The sequence below is a fragment of the Liolophura sinensis genome, chromosome 9 (genome assembly GCF_032854445.1).
Source record: "Liolophura sinensis isolate JHLJ2023 chromosome 9, CUHK_Ljap_v2, whole genome shotgun sequence".
Lineage (NCBI taxonomy): Eukaryota > Metazoa > Mollusca > Polyplacophora > Chitonida > Chitonidae > Liolophura > Liolophura sinensis.
The window spans coordinates 581,005-603,030 of record NC_088303.1 but is presented as its reverse complement, the minus strand read 5'-3'; the positions used below and the strand labels follow the sequence as shown (position 1 = coordinate 603,030).

The 22,026-nt window shown below is 39.9% G+C and overlaps 2 protein-coding genes across 2 annotated transcripts; one reads left to right on the top strand and one right to left on the bottom strand.

The window, feature by feature from the left end:
• Positions 1–775: 775 nt before the first annotated feature.
• LOC135475403 (transcription factor E2F5-like) lies at positions 776–12,931 on the bottom strand. Its single transcript, XM_064755287.1, has 9 exons — positions 12,810–12,931; positions 8,857–8,966; positions 8,334–8,495; positions 7,157–7,265; positions 6,205–6,399; positions 5,273–5,375; positions 4,687–4,761; positions 2,610–2,651; positions 776–1,512 (listed from the first exon to the last, which is right to left on the bottom strand). Exons 1-9 carry the CDS (start codon positions 12,915–12,917, stop codon positions 1,397–1,399), a joined length of 1,020 nt encoding a protein of 339 aa, XP_064611357.1. The 5' UTR covers positions 12,918–12,931; the 3' UTR covers positions 776–1,396.
• Positions 12,932–14,392: 1,461 nt separating this feature from the next.
• On the top strand, positions 14,393–17,100 carry LOC135475396 (BTB/POZ domain-containing protein 17-like). Its single transcript, XM_064755272.1, has one exon. The coding sequence runs from the start codon at positions 14,461–14,463 to the stop codon at positions 15,904–15,906; it is 1,446 nt and encodes a 481-aa protein (XP_064611342.1). The 5' UTR covers positions 14,393–14,460; the 3' UTR covers positions 15,907–17,100.
• Positions 17,101–22,026: the final 4,926 nt, after the last annotated feature.

The window sequence follows — 22,026 nt, the reverse complement described above, 5'->3', positions numbered from 1 at the left end:
ATGTATGAGCCAGGCACTACAGCATTCACTGATGAAGACCTAAATTATTGCTGACTTTTCTCAAGACAATTTATTAACATTTTGAAGGACTTGGATAATATAATTGGGTCTATCTTCACAAAACTCAACTTTTGTCAGAAATAATGTTGACTTTCCACCCAGAAGTCCTTTAATCTCCTCACAAAGTTACACGAAGATGAACTTTGTAAATCCTAAGAAGGTTCTGCCAGAACTCCTGCACGATTTACTATCACCATGACAGTGTCAAATGAGAAAAAAAGCTGAAGCAATATTTAATCTTCACACAAAAAATTTCTGCATCAAAAGGAAATAGCATTTACACAGAGGTTTAGCAATTCAACAAAAGAAATATACCCTTGAACAAAAACCTCCCCTCATCTCCCCCCTCCCCTCCACAACCCCTCTCCTGCCCAACCCCTGCTCACTTCAAACTTTTGCTCCCCAACTCCTCCCCAACCCCTCCCTCTCCAACCTTCCTTTACCCAACCTCTGCTCACTCCAACCCTCCCTCCCCAACCCCTGCTCACTCCAACCCTCCCTCCCCAACCCCTCCTCAACCCAACCCCTCCCTCCCCAACCCCTCCTCAGCCCAACCCCTCCACAACCCAACCTCTCCTCAACCCAACCTCTCCTCAACCCAACCCCTCCCTCCCCAACCCAACCCTTCCATCCCCAACCCTTCCTCAACCCAACCCTCCCTCCCCAACCCCTCCTCAACCCAACCCCTCCTCAACCCAACCCTTACTCACCCCATATTAATCACAGTTGCTAGGCAATGCAGAAGAAAAAGTCTGCCATCTGAGCATGAAATTTGAAAATCCTACAGTTGGTCAGATTATCTGAGGATCCAAAGTCCATGGCATGATCCAGTAGCTAATTCAAAAGGAAGCACCCGTCACACATGTAAATAGTATTAGCGGCTGTAAAACTGTTCTGTACATCACTAACATTGCCGTCCTCTCAAAACTCCATACAAACATTTACTGATGTAACCACCTCATGGAATCCACGTTGTGGCATCACTCACAGAAGAAAATCTGTGTACAAAGCTTGGTGAAAGTCGTCTCCAAGAGGTAAAATGTGTAAACCTGTCTTCATAACTACATGGGCTCCCATCTCTTCCTACCTCCTAACTAGGCTTAGAATCAGCTATTACAAAAACTGGAGCTGTGAATGATACAACAAGGAGGTAAAACCCGAAGTGAGCATGTAATAGGAGTGAAGGTACGAGGCAAAGAACATAACAGGTGATATATACACAACTTTATAGCACCATTCTACAACAGGGTTTACGCTGTGGTTAGCTGACTGTCACATGATCACACCTCAGCAGTCAAGATGGAGGCCAGCTCAATAAGCCATCAACGGAGAGCACTCAGATTGACAACAGTGGCACGTCAAACAGGTCGCACACACCCTCGCTGTCATCCAGGTTGAAATAGTAATCTCTGTCACTAGGGGGCGGGCTCAATCGCAGAAGAGGGGCGAATGCTAGAAAAACAAGTTTTATTTTTATACTAATATTCTACCCTTTAACACACATGTGTAATGTGAAGATAACAGTAAACACTGGAATAACATACTCAATGTGAAGATAACAGTAAACACAGGAATAACATACTCAATGTGAAGATAACAGTAAACACAGGAACAACATACTCAATGTGAAGATAACAGTAAACACAGGAATAACATACTCAATGTGAAGATAACAGTAAACACTGGAATAACATACTCAATGTGAAGATAACAGTAAACACAGGAATAACATACTCAATGTGAAGATAACAGTAAACACTGGAATAACATACTCAATGTGAAGATAACAGTAAACACTGGAATAACATACTCAATGTGAAGATAACAGTAAACACAGGAATAACATACTCAATGTGAAGATAACAGTAAACACAGGAACAACATACTCAATGTGAAGATAACAGTAAACACCGGAATAACATACTCAATGTGAAGATAACAGTAAACACCGGAATAACGTACTCAAGGTGAAGATAACAGTAAACACTGGAATAACATACACAGTGAGTGAGTGCTTGGGGTTTAACATCCTGTCTAACAATTTTTCAGTCACATGACGACAAAGAAATCCTTAAGAGTGCACGTAATGTGCCTCCTTGCTGCAGGGCGAATTTCCAACGCTCTTTTATTTAGTCCTGCTTCACTGAGGCAACTTACTGAAGGCAAGTAAGTCGCCCCGCCCGAGCCATTATACTGATAGTGGTCAACCAGTCCTTGCACTATTCCCTTCATGCTGAACACAAAGCGAGGAAGTTGCAACTTCCTCTTTCAAGGACTTAGGTGTGACCTCTGATTGACCCTGGATCTATCACCCCTGAAGTTGACGCTCTACCAATTGAGCTATCAGGGCTGGTCTATCATATACATGTATTACAAAGAAAACTTTCTGTTTTATGCTAGTACTCCCAAATATTTCACTCAAACAACAGCAGTCATGTTCATGGGTGGAGGATGTCAAAAGAGGCCAGTGTCAAGCAGCCCCTTTCACCAGCACCTGACAAAATGCCATACATAAAACTGCAGCTGACAAAGATCTGATGTGTTCTTACCTTCTGAAGACATCAGCTCATCAATCAGTTCACCATCCACACCTGCATAAATAAAACACATTGTTAAACTCACACCTCACATTTACAGAAAATCTTCAACTTTTTTGGCATATCTGCAAAATGTTTATTGAAGCATATTCTGCAGGCATTCTTCTTTATAGACTGTTCACATCATACTATTTATGAAGCCCTGGAACTGTCCAATCCAACCAATGTACTTTGGTCTCCAAAATCAAATTCAAAAAAAATTACTCTTTAATTACTCTTCAAATTGCTGCATCATATGCAAAAATGTTGTGGGATTGGGTACCTGTACCATATTCCATTCTGCAGGAAATGGGCAAGTAAATTCATGTCTTCAACAAAACTGAAATATACACTACATTTCTTAAGCCATTCTTAAATCATTCCATATTTCAGAGGATAAACAGTTTAAGGATTTTCACGTCGACACTTGTAGTTTTCTTCATGTGGAGGATATTATGTGTATTGCAGGAGGTTTTGTGTATTGGATGAGGTTTTGTGTATTGGATAAAGGTTTGTGTATTGGATGAAGTTTTGTGTATTGCATGATGGTTTGTGTATTGGATGAAGTTTTGTGTATTGGATCAGGTTTTGTGTATTGCATGATGGTTTGTGTATTGGATGAGGTTTTGTGCATTGCATGAGGTTTTGTGTATTGGATGATGGTTTGTGTATTGGATGAAGTTTATATAGGCTGGCTTTGGGTCAAACATTAATTCACATTTTGATCTAAGAATTTTGTACACCACTTTTCATAACTGCCAGTTCCTGATAAGACACAAATGAATAATTTCTTTTATCAAAGTATAAAAACTTGCTAAAACTAATAAGTTATTTAAATGAAAATAAGATGGTTTATCATAAAAAGTTTGGTTTCCATGCAAATATTTTCTAGACATGAGAGTTCTTTAAAAGCATCATTTCGATTTCTTTACACATGGTTGCAAGTTTCATGACAGAACCCTCAATTTCTTTTTCTTCTTAATATCATATATGGCCTTGTCAGTTCTTAGCTGTATCGGACCAGAGCAAGGCTTCATACCACTAAATATCATATATGGCTTTGTCACTTCTTAGCTATATCGGACCAGAGCAAGGCTTCATACCACTAAATATTAAAATCACACTTTATACATCTGAAACAAATGACTGGTTTCTCAGAATTTAACAAGTGTAAGTACACCAGTCGGATAAATTTTAATCTCAGAAAGCATTTACTTATTTATTGGTAATAAGCATTTAATATAGTACTGGCAACTTTTTTCGTCACAACGGGTGGAGCAGATTAAAGTGGCAGGTATCTGACATGCCTCGTAAACTGCTGTCAAACGCACAAGAACTGAACTTATGTCTGCAACCTCACTGGCTAAAAATTTCCCATAATTTTCTTCGTAAATGATGTCCTGGTTATGGCAGCATAAAGCAATGTGAATTACAAGAGAGGTTACAGAAAACTGATTCTTGAAGTAAAAGTGGTCCTCCCATGCTGAATGAGCTAACAAAACCCCCAAATCTGAAAATGATCACACTCTGTGTAAGGTTTAATCAGTTGACGCACGTGTGTTTGTAAGTGTAATGCAGTGAACAAGTGTTTGCAATGTTATGCAACGCACGTGTGTGTGTACGTTGTATGTAATGCACATGTTTGTAGGTGTTAAACAACACATGTGTGTAGGTGTTATGCAATGCATGTATGTTTGTAGGTGTTAGAAAACATATGTATGCAGGTGTTATCTAACGCACATGTGTTTGTAGGTGTTACGCAACACATGTTTGTATGTGTTACACAACACACATGTGTAGATGTTATACAACGCACATGTGTTTGTAGGTGTTATGCAATGTACATGTGTTTGCAGGTGTTATGCAATGCATGTGTGTTTGTAGGTTTTTATGCAATGCATGTATGTTTGTAGGTGTTATGCAATTCATGTATGTTTGTAGGTGTTATACACATGTTTGCAGGTGTTGGGTAACACATGTTTGTAGGTGTTACACATCACACTGTGTAGGTGTTATGCAACGCACATATATTTGTAGGTGTTACGCTTACCCAAGTCTGTTCGCGTGGGGTCAAACAGAATATCTGTGGGCAGTTCCACTGAGGTAGACTGCTGAGCGGGTAGGACTGAAATTACACAAATGTACAGAACGAGGCACAGGTTAGAGGTGAAGGGGTCAACATGTGCTGAGGGGGTCAAATTACAGAGCAAGTTAGCTGGCCGCCTGGGTTTGGGGAGAAGACAGTGCAACATCATACAACAGTTAATTATGAAAACAACAAAATATTCCGGAAGTATGTCTATCCAAACAAAATTGTGGGAATAGTTAATCTAACAAAGGGCTGCTAACAGTTTTTACTGGCAGTTACACCTACATTGGCCAAACAAGCAACCATTCACATGTTAAGCGGATGGTTTACAAGACACAGATTTCACCAAAATTCAGACATTTAATAGAGCTGAGTGCCTAACTTGGAAAAGTAACCATAAACCATAAAAAGTAATAACATTGAAATTATGTTAACACCCATTCCATTCCATGCTGGCAACCAATAACCACTATACATAAACAGTAAATAACCACAAAGAATTTCCACCCAAATGTCACGAGAAATTGTAGAGAGATGAGAAAGCTACCTTGATCTACAGCTGACTGGGCTGTTTTTCTGGGAGATGAACGAGTGGCCATCCTCGTGACTGGGGACACATTTTCACTGTCAGGCCTTTTCATAGGTGATTTCTGGCAACACAAAATCAATCAGGAACATAAAGCATGCACAGCACAAGAACAGGTGTACCTCTCCAGCAAATTTATATGCCATTTTTCCCAAAATCATAGAGATCTCTTTCTGCAAATCTGAATATTAAATTTACCTAAGTTTACAGCTTACAACTAAATAACAAGGTTGCCATTTTAATAGTATTTAGTCACATGCAGTAATATATGCATGTATTCTTGGGGTTTAATATCGTACTTAACGATTTTTGAGTCATATGAAAACGAGGTGTGTGTTCTTGTGGCAGGGCAAGCAAATGCCACCAAGTGCTGCCCCCATTAAAGTATCATGCCGGAGACACCAGATAGGACACCCTACCCAGTCACATTATACTGACACCGTGCCAACCAGTCTTGCTTCCTAGTTCTAACCTCTCAGTGCTGAGTGCCTAGCGATGCAGTGACAAGTACCATTTTTAAAATCTTTAGTGTGAGTACACTTCTTTTTAATTTCGTACGTGGAAAGGTCTGCCAGCAACCTGCAGATGGCTGTGGGTTTTCCCCGGGCTCTGCCCTGTTTGCTCCCACCATACTGCTAGCTGCCGTCGTATATGTGAAATATTCTTGAGTACGGGGTAAAACACCAATCAAATCATTTTAATTAAGCAGGACTGTTATCTGTTTACTAGAAATACAAGTCAATATCACCTGCAGTCAGAACTAAAGTCTGAACTACAGTCAATACCTGGTTTAAATCTACTATGCTTTTGAACAACTGTCCATCAACTGCGAAGTATTTGGCCTGCGATTTTGGTTCAGTTACGTATACAGAGTACAACGGGTCTAATCTGACCTTGCCCACCCCTTTGCTGCCTCTGCCGCCAGCGTCCTGACTGTGTTTCTCAATCTCGGCCATTTCATCCTTGGGGGGTGGTACCTGGACCACCACAGGACTCGTCTCCTCCGTGTCTTTATTCACAAGCAACACATAAATAGGCCCGGACTGGCTCTTAAGGTGAATCTGGTAGCTCTTCTTTAAACCAGGTCCCTGAGTGCAACACCAATAACAGATATTAAGACTTTATTTGAAATCCAAATTCTCCCAGAAAACTCCTTATCCTGGGGCAAACACACCATATTTCCTATAGAATATCATTTTACCTTCCAAATAAAAACTTCAAAACACCTAAGATCAACAGAACTTTTAGAATCAAGGAGTTATTTGGTCATGGACAAAAATATTTTAGGTTAAATACAACATATGTATATGCGTTCAGGTGTTGAAATATCGCCTGCCTACCTTGTAGGTAAATTTTCCAAGCAGCAAGAGAAAAAGAGAAACCACTTGCCATCCCAGACAATTCAAAAAAAAATCAGAATACACCATGTCCATAATCCAAGGCTACTGAAGTTTTTGTCATGACGGATCCTGATCAGGATGTCTAACGCAAATGTTCTTGAAAGCAGCAGTTGCTGATAACTAGGACTTTGACAAAAGTCACCGTAAAAATGACCAACATAAGCAAATTGGCATTGAAGTTACCTCCCTTTATTGCAGTACAGCAGAGTGATGTACACTGGGTATCATTGCAACCAACATAAATTAAATGAAGCAACGCAGAGCACTGTTTAAAAAGTTCAATATTAACACTGTTCTAAGCTCTCCATTCTGGATTTGATCCAGAAAATATGTCTCCGGGCTGAGGTAGCAAAGTTTGAACACTGAACAAGCTAGAAAGGCAAACTGAGGTCCTTATTAGTGGTTGACGCAATGATGTCATTATGCACATTTGCTATGTACTCACCACCTCTGGTATGGGCACCTCCAGCTGTGTTCCTGACGGGGCCTGAATAGCCAGCAATGTGTCTCCCTTAAAACAGTGACAGATATCTTCATGGGTTACATATGCTAGTCTGCAAACTGTTAAGAAAATTGTTATGGACATCAATGGAAAACTGCAAGTACGTCTTATGTTAAAAAAGATTCAGGACATCCACAAATACATGTATCTTTGCTGCTGTTGGTGTGTTTTCTTAAAATATTGATCAGTCTGTCTGTTACTATCAAGATCAGGTGAACTATCAAAGGATCAGGGGAACCATCAGGATCAGATGAACTTTCAGGATCAGCGGAACTTGCAGGATCAGGGTAACTATCAGGTTTAGCTGAACTGTCAGGACCAGCGGAACTACCAGGATCAGGAGCACTATCAGGGTCAGGGGAACTATCAGGATCAGGAGAACTATCAGGATGGTGAACTACCAGGATCAGGGGAACTATCAGGATCAGGAGAACTATCAGGATCAGCGGAACTATCAGGATCAGCGGAACTATCAGAGTCAGGGTAACTATACAGATGCTGAACTATCAGGATAAGAAGAACTATCAGGATCAGGGGAACTATCAGGTTCAGTGGAACTATACAGATGGTCAACTATCAGCATCAGGGGAACTATCAGGATCAGGGGAACTATCAGGATCAGGGGAACTATATAGATGGTCAACTGTCAGGATCAGGAGAACTATTAGGGTCAGGGGAACTATACAGATGTCAACTATCAGGATCAGGAGAACTATCAGCATCAGGAGAACTTTCAGGATCAAGGGAACTATCAAGATCAGGGGAACTATACAGATGGTGAACTATCAGGATCAAAAGAACTATCAGGATCAGGAGAACCATCAGGATCAAGAGAACCATCAGGATCAAGAGAACCATCAGGATCAGCAGAACCATCAGGATCAGGGGAACTATCATGATCAGGGGAACTATCAGGATCAGGAGAACTATTAGGATCAGGGGAACTATTAGGATCAGGGGAACTATCAGGATCAGGAGAACTATCAGGATCAGGGGAACTATACAAATGGTGAACTATCAGGGTCAGAGGAACTATCAGGATCAGGAGAACTAACAAGAACAGCGGAACTATCAGGATCAGGAGAACTATCAGGATCAGGAAAACCATGAACAAGGATACTGATGATTTGTGACTTCATCTGTTATGTTTTTGATGCTCTGTTGTACTCTCATCTTATGCTGGTCCAACTTCTGTTCCTGCAGCTCCAGGTCTTCTATTTCCTCTTTGAGAACACCCAGTTTATCAGATATTTCTCTTGTATTGCATCCTGGGCCAGCTCCCCTACACAGAGAATGAATAAACAATCTTCTTGTGTCTGTCAAGAAGACTTCCAATAGACAAAAATCATAAGGAATCAAATGACAGTTCACCCTTTGGTAATCGAGTTTTCATTGGTTTACCGCTCCGCAATCTCCTTCTTAAAAGCCCAAGCGACGACCCATGAATAAAACATAATAATTAACCTTTTTTTTCTATTTGAAGGACTGTTAATGCCTTTTTATATTATCTTTATTACTGTATTTTTCTTCTTCAAAAACTGACATTTATTACGTCATCAATATTATAAAATGAAGTAGCATCAAGCTTAAAGAAGTGTAAGAGTAAAATTAATAAATAAAAAAAACACCCTCAAAGAACATACTTCCATTGTATACTGTTTTTTGACTTCTTCTCGATCAGCCCAATACCCTCTAGCACATTTGTAATATCATAGATTCTTCTCTTCTGCCTTACGGCCAGTGTGTCAGCTGCCTGTCAATAATATATGTGGTAAAGCATGTTAAGGTCTCAAATGCTGGGAAAGTAAAGTAAAAATACCCATGCCATCAATGTTTGGATTCAAGTACATCAAAACATGAGACTACCAAACAGGTATATACATGTGCATGTAACCAGAAATCATTGTTTAAGACATAATGGAATTGAAACAATCTGAGGCATTTTGAGATTTTTTTTTTCGCACCCCCGATATAACTGACATAGGGATAAAAAAGAAGGTAGAAGTATGCTGATTATAACTGACACTGGATGGTGACATAAAAACATATACAGCCTTAGGTATGACGATAAAGCCATTTTAGGTCTAGCAAACATTTTGGCCACCAAACTGTTAGGCACCCAAACTAATCAAGCTGCCAGATTATGCTAGCTTCCTCTTCTGCCAAATGTCATACGGTAAACTCTTCCTTAAGGGCGGCATTAAATACCGATCAAATAAGTAAATAAGCAAACTGTACAGTACTAAACCTATCATTTAAAGGATACATGAAAAGAAACTCTAAAGATTGTGTTTTCTAAGCCAACGGAAAAATATTATGTCCAAGAAATTTTCATTTTTTGTTTTTTTTTTACGCCGGTTAATTACCCCTCCATATTACCCTAATTCTTCTAAAATTTGAGACAGAGGTTTGTAGTGTTAAAAGTAAGAATATTACATTTCTTTACCAGCCTTCTGAAAAAGTAAAGGTATGAGTATGCTGTTCATTAAATTGTCTCACAATTTGAGAAGTGAGAAAGAGACTTAATATTTCTGTTCGAATTACATGTTTATTGACTAAAATGAGCAGACCAAATGTCTCAACTTTATTTTAGAACAAATAGGGTATGCCTATTTTCCATCAATGGTCAGATTTTTTACCGAAATTACGTCATCGTTGATCTTGCTCGGAGCACGGTGAACATCCCTCAAAATGCCTGTGCATGGTGAACCATGGTCGCTATAGTGAGAAACCCGAGCGTATTTAACTTATCAGTGATCGAATGGCGAAAATTTGGCATAACAGACCAACTTAAAACCAGCCTACCAAAAAGAAAATGCGACAAATAAAATCACAGGCCAAGCATGAGATGTCAATGTCTGGACAACGATAAGTTCTGCTTTCTAATGTTTGGCGGCATGATAAAGATACAACGAATCTATTATTCGTTGCAAACCACAGCGAAACGTTACAAGATATATCTCTGAGTGGCAGGCTACTTTACAAATTATCTCATGTATGCGCTCATATTGCTGCGCACTCTCTTTTTTTGTGTCAGCTAGAAGCAAACTAATGTCGACTTTTTGGGTGGAATAAAGAATATTTTCAATAACTCGTACACTTATATTCATTTCGAACTAGTTATATGCAGAAGGTCTGATAAAGCGTTGAATTTTCTCTCTTCAAAATCCAGATTGTATCTAAGGCTATAAACAGAAAACATGGATAACGAGACTGTAAGACAGCTGCGTAGATGATAAATGATAGCCACAAGCCTTGATTGAAACCTTTGCAGTTGATTTTTCTTGTTTGACTGAATTGGCAAATTGTTATTTATTTTTTTTTTTATCCCTGATGACCGTTGAAACCATGGCTAAACTTGCCAGTTAGGGCTGCATAGTCCTGTTAGGTTGATTCCTTATCTATAGGCTCATGGTTCCGAAATTTAGTTGATCAAATTTGCCATGACTGCAAAAAATTATTTTGACGAGACGAGAAGGGTATATTTCTGTGGATTGCAACAACATTTCAACACAGAAAGGGATTTATACTTGCAAGAGTGATAACAAACATCCTATTCTCTTTTGCTTTAGAGTGAATTTAAAGACCTACTTTGTTCTGCAAAGTGCTTTTTTGGGATTCAATGATTAAAAGTTGAGTCAGCAAATATCAGATATTTTTGCAAATAAACCTCAAGATTTAATTTAACTGAACTACTGAATTGGCAGGCCATGTTTAAAAAATTGCAGGTCATCTGCTATTTGGCCTGCTAAAAATGTATGACTGGAAAACACTTGCAGGCCACTTGAGATTTTCTAATTTGAGCCCTGCAAAGACCCGCATCATTCTGAGATGTTTCCCTATGTTTAGAGACAGTTTGTTGCGTCATTGTAGCCGTTCCAAGATGAGTGGGCAGATTTCATGGCATTAGCTTCTTCAGACTTTTACATGATGAACAAGGAAAATGAAACCATCAAACTTTTCCCCAAATGAGTGGATGGTCTGAGCTGTCACTATCAAACTCCTCATTAAAAGGTAGTAGATTTTTGATTCAATCTGATACCATTGTATACTGAAAGACATGTCTTGCATGTTGTGTAAATTTAGGTTGGTCTCTGTACCCTTACATACAGTGCACATGATCTGTTGTCCAATGGCTGCTAGCCATACATACATATATATATACAGTGTAGGCAAACTGACATTCTCAGACAATGCATTGGTTAGCAACGTCAGCTTAGGCCCCCCCTCCCCTCTGATTATAAAGGACATTTAATTGTGACATAAAAGAAGGCAATGACATTGAATGGGTGACAAAATACAATGTATGGTGTAAGAAGGGTAAGTATGATGATTATGATAGACATTGTACAGTGACAAAAGATTGGTACAGGTATCTTTCCAGAGTGATTATATGACATCAAATGGTGACACAGAACATGGAGCCTTGTCAGAGAAATGTAGGATTTGCTCTTACGGCAATAGGATAACTAGATACACCAAAAGTTTGTCTGAATACTGGTTCTGTTGGTCCAAAACCTGTACTATTGTGCACAGTGGGTAAGGGATCCAGGGTATACAGTCAATGCAATAACTGGCATTGGAATACTGGATTAGTGTATCATTATGAAATATAACTGTCAATCAGTCCAGCTCTTTGGAGCTTCAAAAGTATGTCATGCAACAAAAGATGAATCTATCTGGGATGCACATGTGCTTCAAAGTTCTATGTGATCAATGGTCTCGCATGGTCAATAGAATCAGAATGAATGAGCACAACAGGTAAGTGGACTAGCATGATGGCTTAACTCTTAGATATGCTGTATCAAGATTAACTGTCATGAAGCTATAATCTTTCATAATAATATCTCAAGAGCATTTTCCTTACCTTTTGTCACCAGATAAATTTTTAATATAAAAAATGAAAACTGAATATGGACATAAATTGCTGCTCCTGGAAAATGGCAGGGTATGCCTTATTCACATGCTTTGATGTAGTGTGTGACCTAGTAACTAGTAGACCGATATGCTAGTGTCGCTTAGCCTTGTCTGTAGCTAATTTATGCCAGTTTTGGCGATATCCTGGGCATCTGCAGTTGTTATTGTGAGGTATGTTACATGTTTCTGTGTCAAGTCAGAACTGTAAAACACGAAGTCTTATACTGTAAATTCTAGTCACTCACGCCTTCCTTGAGTTCTGGATGTAAATAGTAAAGTACAAATTGCCACCTTCCACGGTCGGGATTCTAACTAATGCTTAAGTTAACAGATTACCGGTACTAAATTTACAATGTAGGCCTAGGTAAAACTAATGTGATAAAAGCTTTCGTGCTTGAGAGTGTTTGGGCGATGCAGGTGGAATATAAACAAAATGACAAACAGTAATGCTGTTTGCAAAATTCATCAATTATTTAGACCAAGCAGGTTGTCACCCATTAACAAATGATCCAGTAAAGCTGATCACACCCCATCGTCTCGTCAAAAAGCCAAGGCCATGCGGGTCGCTCGAACAATAAACAAACCTGGCTGACAGGCTGAGAGCACACGCAGTGCGAGCGGACAATCACATTAACTGCGCGGAGATTGCCAATAGCAGATGGCGACAACGAACACTTACGACTTTTAAGTCGAGGACACCATCCTTGGCCTCTTGCAAAAGGTTAACGAACTTGGTGGTAAGTAATCCTAAGCTCTTTTCGTGCCGACTTGGTGTGTTGTAGGCCATCGTGCTCGCTTTGAGTTTAGCGACAGGAAGCCGTTGTACACGGAATCATGGGAAATATTTCAGCGGTCATTGGGGTCAACATCCGGGCTTCTTGTAATGGCGACGACCTGTCATGATGAGTTGTGAGCTGACGAAGCGACCGTTTTAGTATTTGAACTTTGAATTTCCATACCAGAAGGTATTTTGCTATTCACATTGCCATCATAAGGCATGGTAACTAATGCTGAGTATTTGTGCAGTGCATGACAGGCATGCTATCTGGCACAGTCCGGCAGGTAGTGGGTCGTTATGATTCACTCAGTATCTTCACATATCATATGATATCTGTATACGTAGCTTTATCAGGCTATGTTTATGTCGAAACACAGCCCTATATGCAAGCACTGACAAAGTTACCCATTACTCCTCGGTTCTCAACGTGCTGTCCCCAACACACTGACGGTATGATGTGGTTGTCCGTAACACCTGTACAATTCTATGTCTGATGTGTGTCATGTTTTAGCTCTGTAGGACTGTGATTACCTATACCATCACAGCCTAGCCCCGAAAAACTCTGATTTCTTTTCTTATAATGGCTTAGCGTCCTTGGAGTCTTTATGCTAACAGTATTAATTTCGTACTCAACGAAGATCTAGGCTGATTCTCTTTGTTATCGAACAAGTCTCTCGTAAATTAAACACACCAACCTGAAGATCCGCTTTCTGCACCCTCCCCACCGCCACGATATGACCCTACTCACTTTAGACTAGATTTATTATGGCCATGAAGGCTTCCATGGCTCACACTCCTTGTTAACATTTCCGTACAATCACTCGGCAATTCTCAAAACTTCTTTTCCCGCGTTACCCCACATGGAGACTTACTTGAATATTAAGATATTGTGAGAAGCCTGATGGCATGGCGCAGTTCTAGTCAGAAGGTGCTTCATTTGAAATGATTAAGAGTTTCCAAACAATGTTGCTAATGTCAAATAACCCACCTGTTTATGACTATAGGCTAAGTCCTGAGTACAGGGCTATGTTTCCACATAAATGGCCTCATACATCTACTGTACACATACATGTATTTGTCATGTAACCTATATCATTTCCTTTTGGCAATTTACTTTGATGGCCCTTACCAACTGATATATATTGTTCTTCCAGAAAATTATACATCAAGAGGCAGTTTAACTAACAGCTGCATTGTGAAGGAGTTTAGTTGCAGGTCTCTGACCACAATGCTTGTAGTTCCATGTTTCTCTTGGCTGAAGAGTAAAATTAACAAATCCGGTTCTTACCGCTTACAGCACACAGATTTATAATGGACGTTTGACAATCACCTTTTCAGATCACTGAAAATACGAGTATTAGAAAATTAGAAGAACTCAGAATTGTCACTTTTTCTATTTCTAGCCTTTGGACATTCAGATAACATTACATGTAAAGAAAGAACAAAGAATATGATAAAGCCTCTCAATGTGTTCTTTCAGTTTGTAGATCCAGATCTGAGATCTGTCAATCAATAGGAATGAGTCTGTAAGACGAGACATTGACACACAACAATGGCAATTGGAAGAGTTGACAGGTTTGACCTTTCACCCAAGAGTCTTTGTAAACCCCGAGGTGATGTTGACGATAGTGAAGTTGGGGAAATAGACAACTCTGATGTCACCCTGAAGAAACTCACTGGGCTTCTGTGTACGTCAGAGCTCAGCGATTTGGAGCTGCTTGTTGGCCACAAGGTGTTCCATGTCCACAAACTGATACTCTGTATGTCTAGTGAAGTTCTCCGGGTCATGTTGACCAACCCTAAGTGGCCTGAGTTTTACAAAGATCGTATTTTATTAAAGGAAGAGCCAGAATGTGTGGCAGTATTTGATAAATTCCTTAAGTACTTGTATTCGGGACTGGTGGAGCTTTCCCCGGAGTCTGCATTGCCACTTCTCATGCTGGCTGATAAGTATGGAGTGACAGAAATGAGCCAGCTGTGTATAGAGTACATGTGTGCCAAGTGTATACCAGCTATTCGCAAAGGACACATCGTGTCATGGCTGCGCTACGCCCACCTCTGCGCTCATCAGGACCTAGAGAAGATCTGCCAGGATATGATATTGTGGAATTTTAAACTGGTGACAGTGGCATCTGACTTTGTAACTATGCACAAGGAAACTCTGATGGACTTCCTGAAATCTTCAGATATTGTGATACATGACGAGTATGTATTGTACTGTGCCGTGAAAAAATGGCTGCTTTCTCAGAAAGTTACCTGTAACATGTCCATGCCGTGTTTTCAGAAGCTCATTTTAGAAACTTTGTGTTACATAAGGTTTCCTTTCCTGTCTCTCCCACAGCTCAAGGTGTTGCATCTGGATGAACTGGCCCAGGTGGCAAAGCAGTTCTTTGAGGAGAAGATAACTCTTGGTATAAAATACCATTCTCAACCAGCAGATGCGAGAGTTGTGTTTGAAAGCAGCAGTCGTAAGACAGAGCACTATTTTCCCCGCAGTTACACAAGCGAGATGTGGAATACAGTTCTGGTGATGGAGAACTACAGCTGCCTGTACCAGCATGTGATGAGGCTGATGTATTTCTCCAGCCCAGTGAGCGGCTCCATCGCTGATGACAACATCCAGTGGGAGTGGCAGATGGAACTGTACCCAAAAGGGGTGCATTTTGGACAGTTCATGATGATTGGACTGCAGGAGAACCACATGGCACCAGAGGCCGTGTACAATATGGTTCGCCTCTCCATAAAGGCAGAGACCCCAGAGAGGAAGCACGTGGAAATGTCTGTGTTGGTAGCCGCCTGTGAAGGTGGCATGGAATATGTGCGACACGTAGTGAAACGGCGTTTTGTCTTTGACCAAGACTCAGCAGTTTGCAATTTTGACCATCTTATACCTTACACGGAACTCAATTCTGACCCAGACACCTCTATGTTCATGACAGGTGAGGACAAGAATGCCTTCAAGGTGATGATCATCATTAAGCCTTTAGTAGTTAGATGATAATGGCTCAGTCCTTCCCTCTACAAGCCCTGTCAGTTTGTGTGTGTGTTATACTATCACATTCATGTAGCTATCACTGGAGGTAGCTATCATAAAGGAAGCTTTCTGTTTTGGAAATTTGTTTGTATTCTTTAAAGATTTGTCCACAGCAGATTATTTAACTGTGTCTTTATGTAGCAATCTGCATCACAACTGTAAATGTACCTACTGTTCCACTACTGCCATGATCTCATCTGGATTTGGGAATTTGCTCATTGTGAGGCGATGTGGTTGGCAGTAAAAAGCAGGATGTGATTTTTCTCATGCACATGTAAGTTATTTCAGTAAGATGTTTATGACTAAAGATATTGTTTGATTGTCATCAAAGCATCTTGTCTTTAGCATTCCTAGGCTTCGTGTTATTTACATGAAAATCAGTTATATTAATTTTGGCTTCATATTTTCATCATTAAACATTAATGAAGATTCACATGAAACTGCCAGTAATTAAAGCTGGGAGAATAGCCACATTTTACAACTGATACGATAATCAGTCAGAAATAATGCATGAAAGGGTTAGTCTTGTTATTACTGTATCATTTCTGCGACACAGGATGGTAAGAAGTCACTCAGTTAATTAGCCCTCTACCTATATAGTCTTTCCATTTTAAGACAGTACAGTATTTCTATTTTAAGACAGTATTTCTTTTTTCCGTCCAAATGATTATGTATGTAAAATGCTGTTTGTTTATTTTGTTACCATGTGAAGCTTATATTGTTATGTTAACAACCATTTACTGCATAATGTACAAAATATGCCTTATTTGAAAGCTGAAATATATACATGGTGTATTGGCATGCATAGCACACGGGAATGTGGTATCTCCACTTGATGCAGAATTCTCAGTGTCAGTTTTGCGGCTACATGGATCAGTCTCTTGCGTAAATGTCTTGCATCTGTTACTTCCTGGAATTAATATTTATATGAATGAAGGCCAAAAAACTTGGCCAAGTGAATCTTACTACCCACCTATATTTCATAAATTCCTTCATATTCACATTTAAGACCTCATCGTCTGTATATTCAGGGGTGAATTACCAGAGTGCAGGTGAAGAAGATCACATTATATTGCAGTTTAAGCTGCCTCAAAAGAACTGATAGAGTTCGATAACTCTGAACCTTCCCCTCACAGTTGAAATAGAAACACAGACTTCTATTACTGGATTTGTGATCACTGTTTTTGTTGATCTGTCATTAATTTGTATACCAAAAATATTGTGTGTCACCAATATCATTGTGGCTGTGTGTAAATGTTGGTATGGAGACGTGTAACGCTGGACTGTTCCTGTGCATGGAAAAGGTGTGCACTGATTGCTCCTGTGCATACTGTGTGTGGCCAAGGCCTATGTTTGACAGTGTACACCTGCAGGCCTTGACACACAGTCCGGTTACTGCGATCATCATGTCCACTTCCGGCTGATACCAAAAGCTCATCCTGGCAGTTTGGGAATACCTAAAAGCTATAGACAGTGCTAGTTTACATGACTGACTGTGCACAGTTTATTACGTTTGTGTATCACCAAGTTTGGGTATGGCCTACCATAAAAACACAAACACGTGAGAAAACAGTGCAGAGGTTTTCCCACCAGGGCCAACATCAGCATCCTGAAAAACCATCTAAACTTTTTAAGTAAATTATCAAGTATATTCTATCATTATTTGTTACAGTGTGACAAAATTATTAAGATAATATGACTAGTTATTTTATCTATTGGTTCCACATTATTCATTCTGTACAGGTACAGACTTACATTGAGACTGTTGTGTGCAGCTTCGGACTTGCATTGGGACTATTGTGTGCAACTTCAGACTTACATTGAGACTGTTGTGTGCAACTTCAGACTTACATTGAGACTGTTGTGTGCAGCCTCAGACTTGCATTGAGACTGTTGTGTGCAGCTTCAGACTTGCATTGGGACTATTGTGTGCAACTTCAGACTTACATTGAGACTGTTGTGTGCAACTTCAGACTTACATTGAGACTGTTGTGTGCAGCTTCAGACTTGCATTGAGACTGTTGTGTGCAGCTTCGGACTTGCATTGAGACTATTGTGTGCAGCTATAGACTTACATTGAGACTGTTGTGTGCAGCTTTAGACCAGCATTGGGACTATTGTGTGCAACTTCAGACTTACAGCTTCAGACTTGCATTTGGACTATTGTGTGCAGCAATAGACTTAAGTCGTGAACATTTTAACCCACAGTTATCAAGTGAAGCAAACCAAATTTGGTTTATTACAGTTGATGCCTCAGTATCATTGCAGTTTTTAATCTTGCTTCATGTTTAAATATCTCTCTTTGTACTGTTTTCTCTTCATTTGAATAAATGGGTGTAGTGTGTGCTTCACTCTGCATATCTGTAACTTTTTTAAAAATGTTTGTTGTGTTTACAAGTATTTGTGTAATGCCAGTTTTGTTCTGTCTCCTTTCTCACATTAATCACTGTCATTTTTTGTGCAAATAAAGTTATTGGAATGTTCTTATTTTATTGCAAGAGGTATTTTTGGCAAATATCTGAATCAGCTTTTTCGGTATGTTTTTAGTGATTTGTCCTTGATTTAATTAAGAGACTAGTGCGTCTTTGTGTCAACGACTTGCGGATGGTTGTAGGTTTTCGGGAGCTCTCTACCCATTTTCCCCCCACCACAATGCTGTGCGCCGTCGTCAGGTATTCTTGAGTAGGACCCCAATCAAATAAGTAAATACCTGTAAATACACAACGTTTTGGATTTACTATAAAAATTTATCGATAAAGACGAATTTCAAATACCGGTATATAAAAAAGCAAATTAGACAAAAACAGAAACAAATTAAATGAAGTTGGTAAATTTAACAACCGATAAATGTTTGCTGTGCTGTTTTCTCTTTGGTTTAAGTGTAATAATTATACGGGCAACGTTAGAGACTTGGCTACAGTTATACGGGCAACGTTACAGACTCGGCTACAGTTTTATACGGGCAAGGTTAAGAGACTCGGCTACAGTTATACGGGCAACGTTACAGACTCGGCTACAGTTTTACACGGGCAAGGTTAGAGACTCGGCTACAGTTATACGGGCAACGTTACATACTCGGCTACAGTTTTATATGGGCAAGGTTACCGACTCGGCTACAGTTATATTGACAAGGTTACAGACTCGGGCCCCAGTTATACAGGTAACGTTACAAACTCTGCTGCGGTTTCAACATACATATGTACCATGTGACAGACAGGAATATACCAAGAGTTTATCAGGTTTTTGTAACAAGCCGTCAAGCTACGATTGGTTATATTCAAGTAGTTTTCAAAATAACCCACGGACAATGTTATATTCGGCAAAAGAGTTCTCAAAATAACACCCGGACAATGTTATGTTCGGCAAAGTAGCTCTCGAAAAAACCCGCGGACAATGTTATATTCGGCAACGTAGTTCTCAAAATAATCTGCGCACAAAGCTATGTTCGACAAAGTATAATAATAATACTTGAATAACACATGGAAAATGTTATATTCTGCGAAGTACCTCTTGAAATAACCTGCAGACAATGCTACGCTCGACAAAGTAGTTCTCGAAATAACCTGTGGACAATGTTATATTCCTCAATAGCCCATGGTTAATGATGTATTCGGCTAAGTAGTTCTCGAAATAACCCGCGGACAATGTTATATTCGGCAACGTAGTTCTCCAAATAACCCACGGACAATGTTATATTCGCCAAAGTAGTTCTCTCGAAATAACCCACGGACAATGTTATATTCATCAAAGGATTTCTCGAAGTAACCTGTGGACAATGCTATATTCGGTGAAAGGAGTTCTCGAAATAACCCACGAACAATGTTATATTCGGCAAAGGAGTTTTCGAAATAACCCGCGGACAATGTTGTATTCGGCACAGTAGTTTTATCGAAATAATCTGCGGACATTGTTATATTCGGCAAAGGAGTTCTCGAAATAACCCGCGGACAATGCTATATTCGGTGAAAGGAGTTCTCGAAATAACCCACGAACAATGTTATATTCGGCAAAGGAGTTCTCGAAATAACCCGCAGACAATGTTGTATTCGGCACAGTAGTTTTATCGAAATAATCCGCGGACAATGTTATATTTAGCAAAGTAATTCTGGAAGGAACCTACGGACGATGTTATATTCGGCAAAGTAGTTGTCGAAATAACCCTAGGAAAAGCTTATATACAGCATACTACAATGCCAGAGTAGGCCTACCGAGCCATGCACGGACCGACGGGCAAACAGATTTTGCTTAAAAAGTGGAATCCGTTTTTTTGGGGTTAAAGCATTTAGCTTCAAACCTGTAGTACCAGACACTGAAACAATTTAGATAAAATTCGTAAATTCGGTTAAAAGGCGGTATAAGTAGTTTTCTCCTCGGTTAAAACCTTTTGTCCATGTAAGAAAGTTTCTCTGCGGTGTAAACGTTTTTTCCTCCGTGTAGATAGTTTCCCCGCGGTGTAGACGTTTTCTCCTCTGCGTAAATAGGTTTCTCCGCGGTGTAAATGTTTTCGCCATGTAAATAGGTTTTTTCGCTGTGTAAACGTTTTTCTCCATGTAAAACAGGTTTTTCCGCGGGGTAAACTTTTTCTCCGCCGTGTAAATCTATTTCTCCGCGGTGTAAATGTTTTATCCTCACTGTAAATAACTTTTCTCCGCGGTGTTAACGTTTTCTCATCCATGTAAATTGGTTCTTTGCGGTGTAAATGTTTAGTCTTCCGTGTAAATAGGTTTCTCAGCCTATCACCAATGCGGTCGGTGTGATTTCAAGGTCCAGCTCATGCTGGCTTCCTCTCTGGCCGTACGTGGGAATGTCTGCCAGCAACCTGCGGATGGTCATGGGTTCCCACCGGGCTATGCCCGGTTTCCTCTGGCCGCCGTCGTATAAGTGAAATATTCTTCAGTACGCCGTAAAACAGCAATCAAATAAATAAATAAATAGGTTTCGCCGCCGTGTAAACGTTTGCTCCTAGTGTTAATAGCTTTCTCTGGGGTGTAAACGTTTTTCCAGCGTAGAATAGTGTCCTTCGTGTTGTGAAACTTCTCCGCGGTGGAAAGGTTTTCCTTACAGTTAATGTTTCCTCCCTGTGCAAGGTGTCCCCTTGGTGTAAATAGTTTTCTCGGCGGTGGAAACGTTATTGTCAAATCAAATATGGCTCCGGAGCTAATGTAATGAACCGATCATTCCTAGGTTTGGTTGACTGATTGCTGTTTAGCGCCACTCACTAGAGTTTTTTATGTATAAATACCATGTTAGGTTCTTGCATGTGGAAGAAACCTTAACATACTGTATGTCTAGGTTAACTACCTGCCTTAATTTGCAGTCAGGTTATTGATTGAAGTACAGTAAATTCGTTATCAGTTAATACTTTCTGGACTACCCTAGATTCTAGTGCTGAAAATTGGCTAATACCAACCTAGAGTTTCGAACCATCGACCCTCGAGTCGGGCAACATATCGCCGGAACTGCATGTGAAATGCCAATCAGTAGCAAAAACCTGAGCGGTAGACTTTCCCTCGAACATACATTAGCCCAGTAGTTCACTCAGCTGATCATGTCAGATTGACAGACCTCATTTTGATCTCATTTCATTTGAACTGATTACACTTTCTCGACCACCTTTAAGCATTAGAATATATCATGAATGTGTAATCTTTTGTAACAAAATACTGTTTCTGAAACATCCATTTTGAAAATCATATCTGTTGATTCACATTGGTGAATGATCCCAATTTTGGCTTCAAACTTAATTACAAGGGCCTTGCATAAAGTGATAAAGTTTTAATGGAGGTTTGGAAGGAAGGGGATAGAGGTTTAGTTCATGGGCTGGGTGAATCGCCGATCCCGCTGTAACAAACCTACTGACTTAAAGCCTTGATCGAATAACCGAAAACTGGATTCGAACCAGCGACCTCATTGAACAAAGTCTTGTGGACTTAACTTAGCCTACGTAAAGTTACGCAATGATAAAAGCATTTTGCATCAACAGTTAGAATAAAACCTTAACTGATGTAAATTGACAAGTTTGGGATTTCAACGGTTACATACATGACCATTACCCTGGTATAACACTTGTCGTCGCTTGGTTAC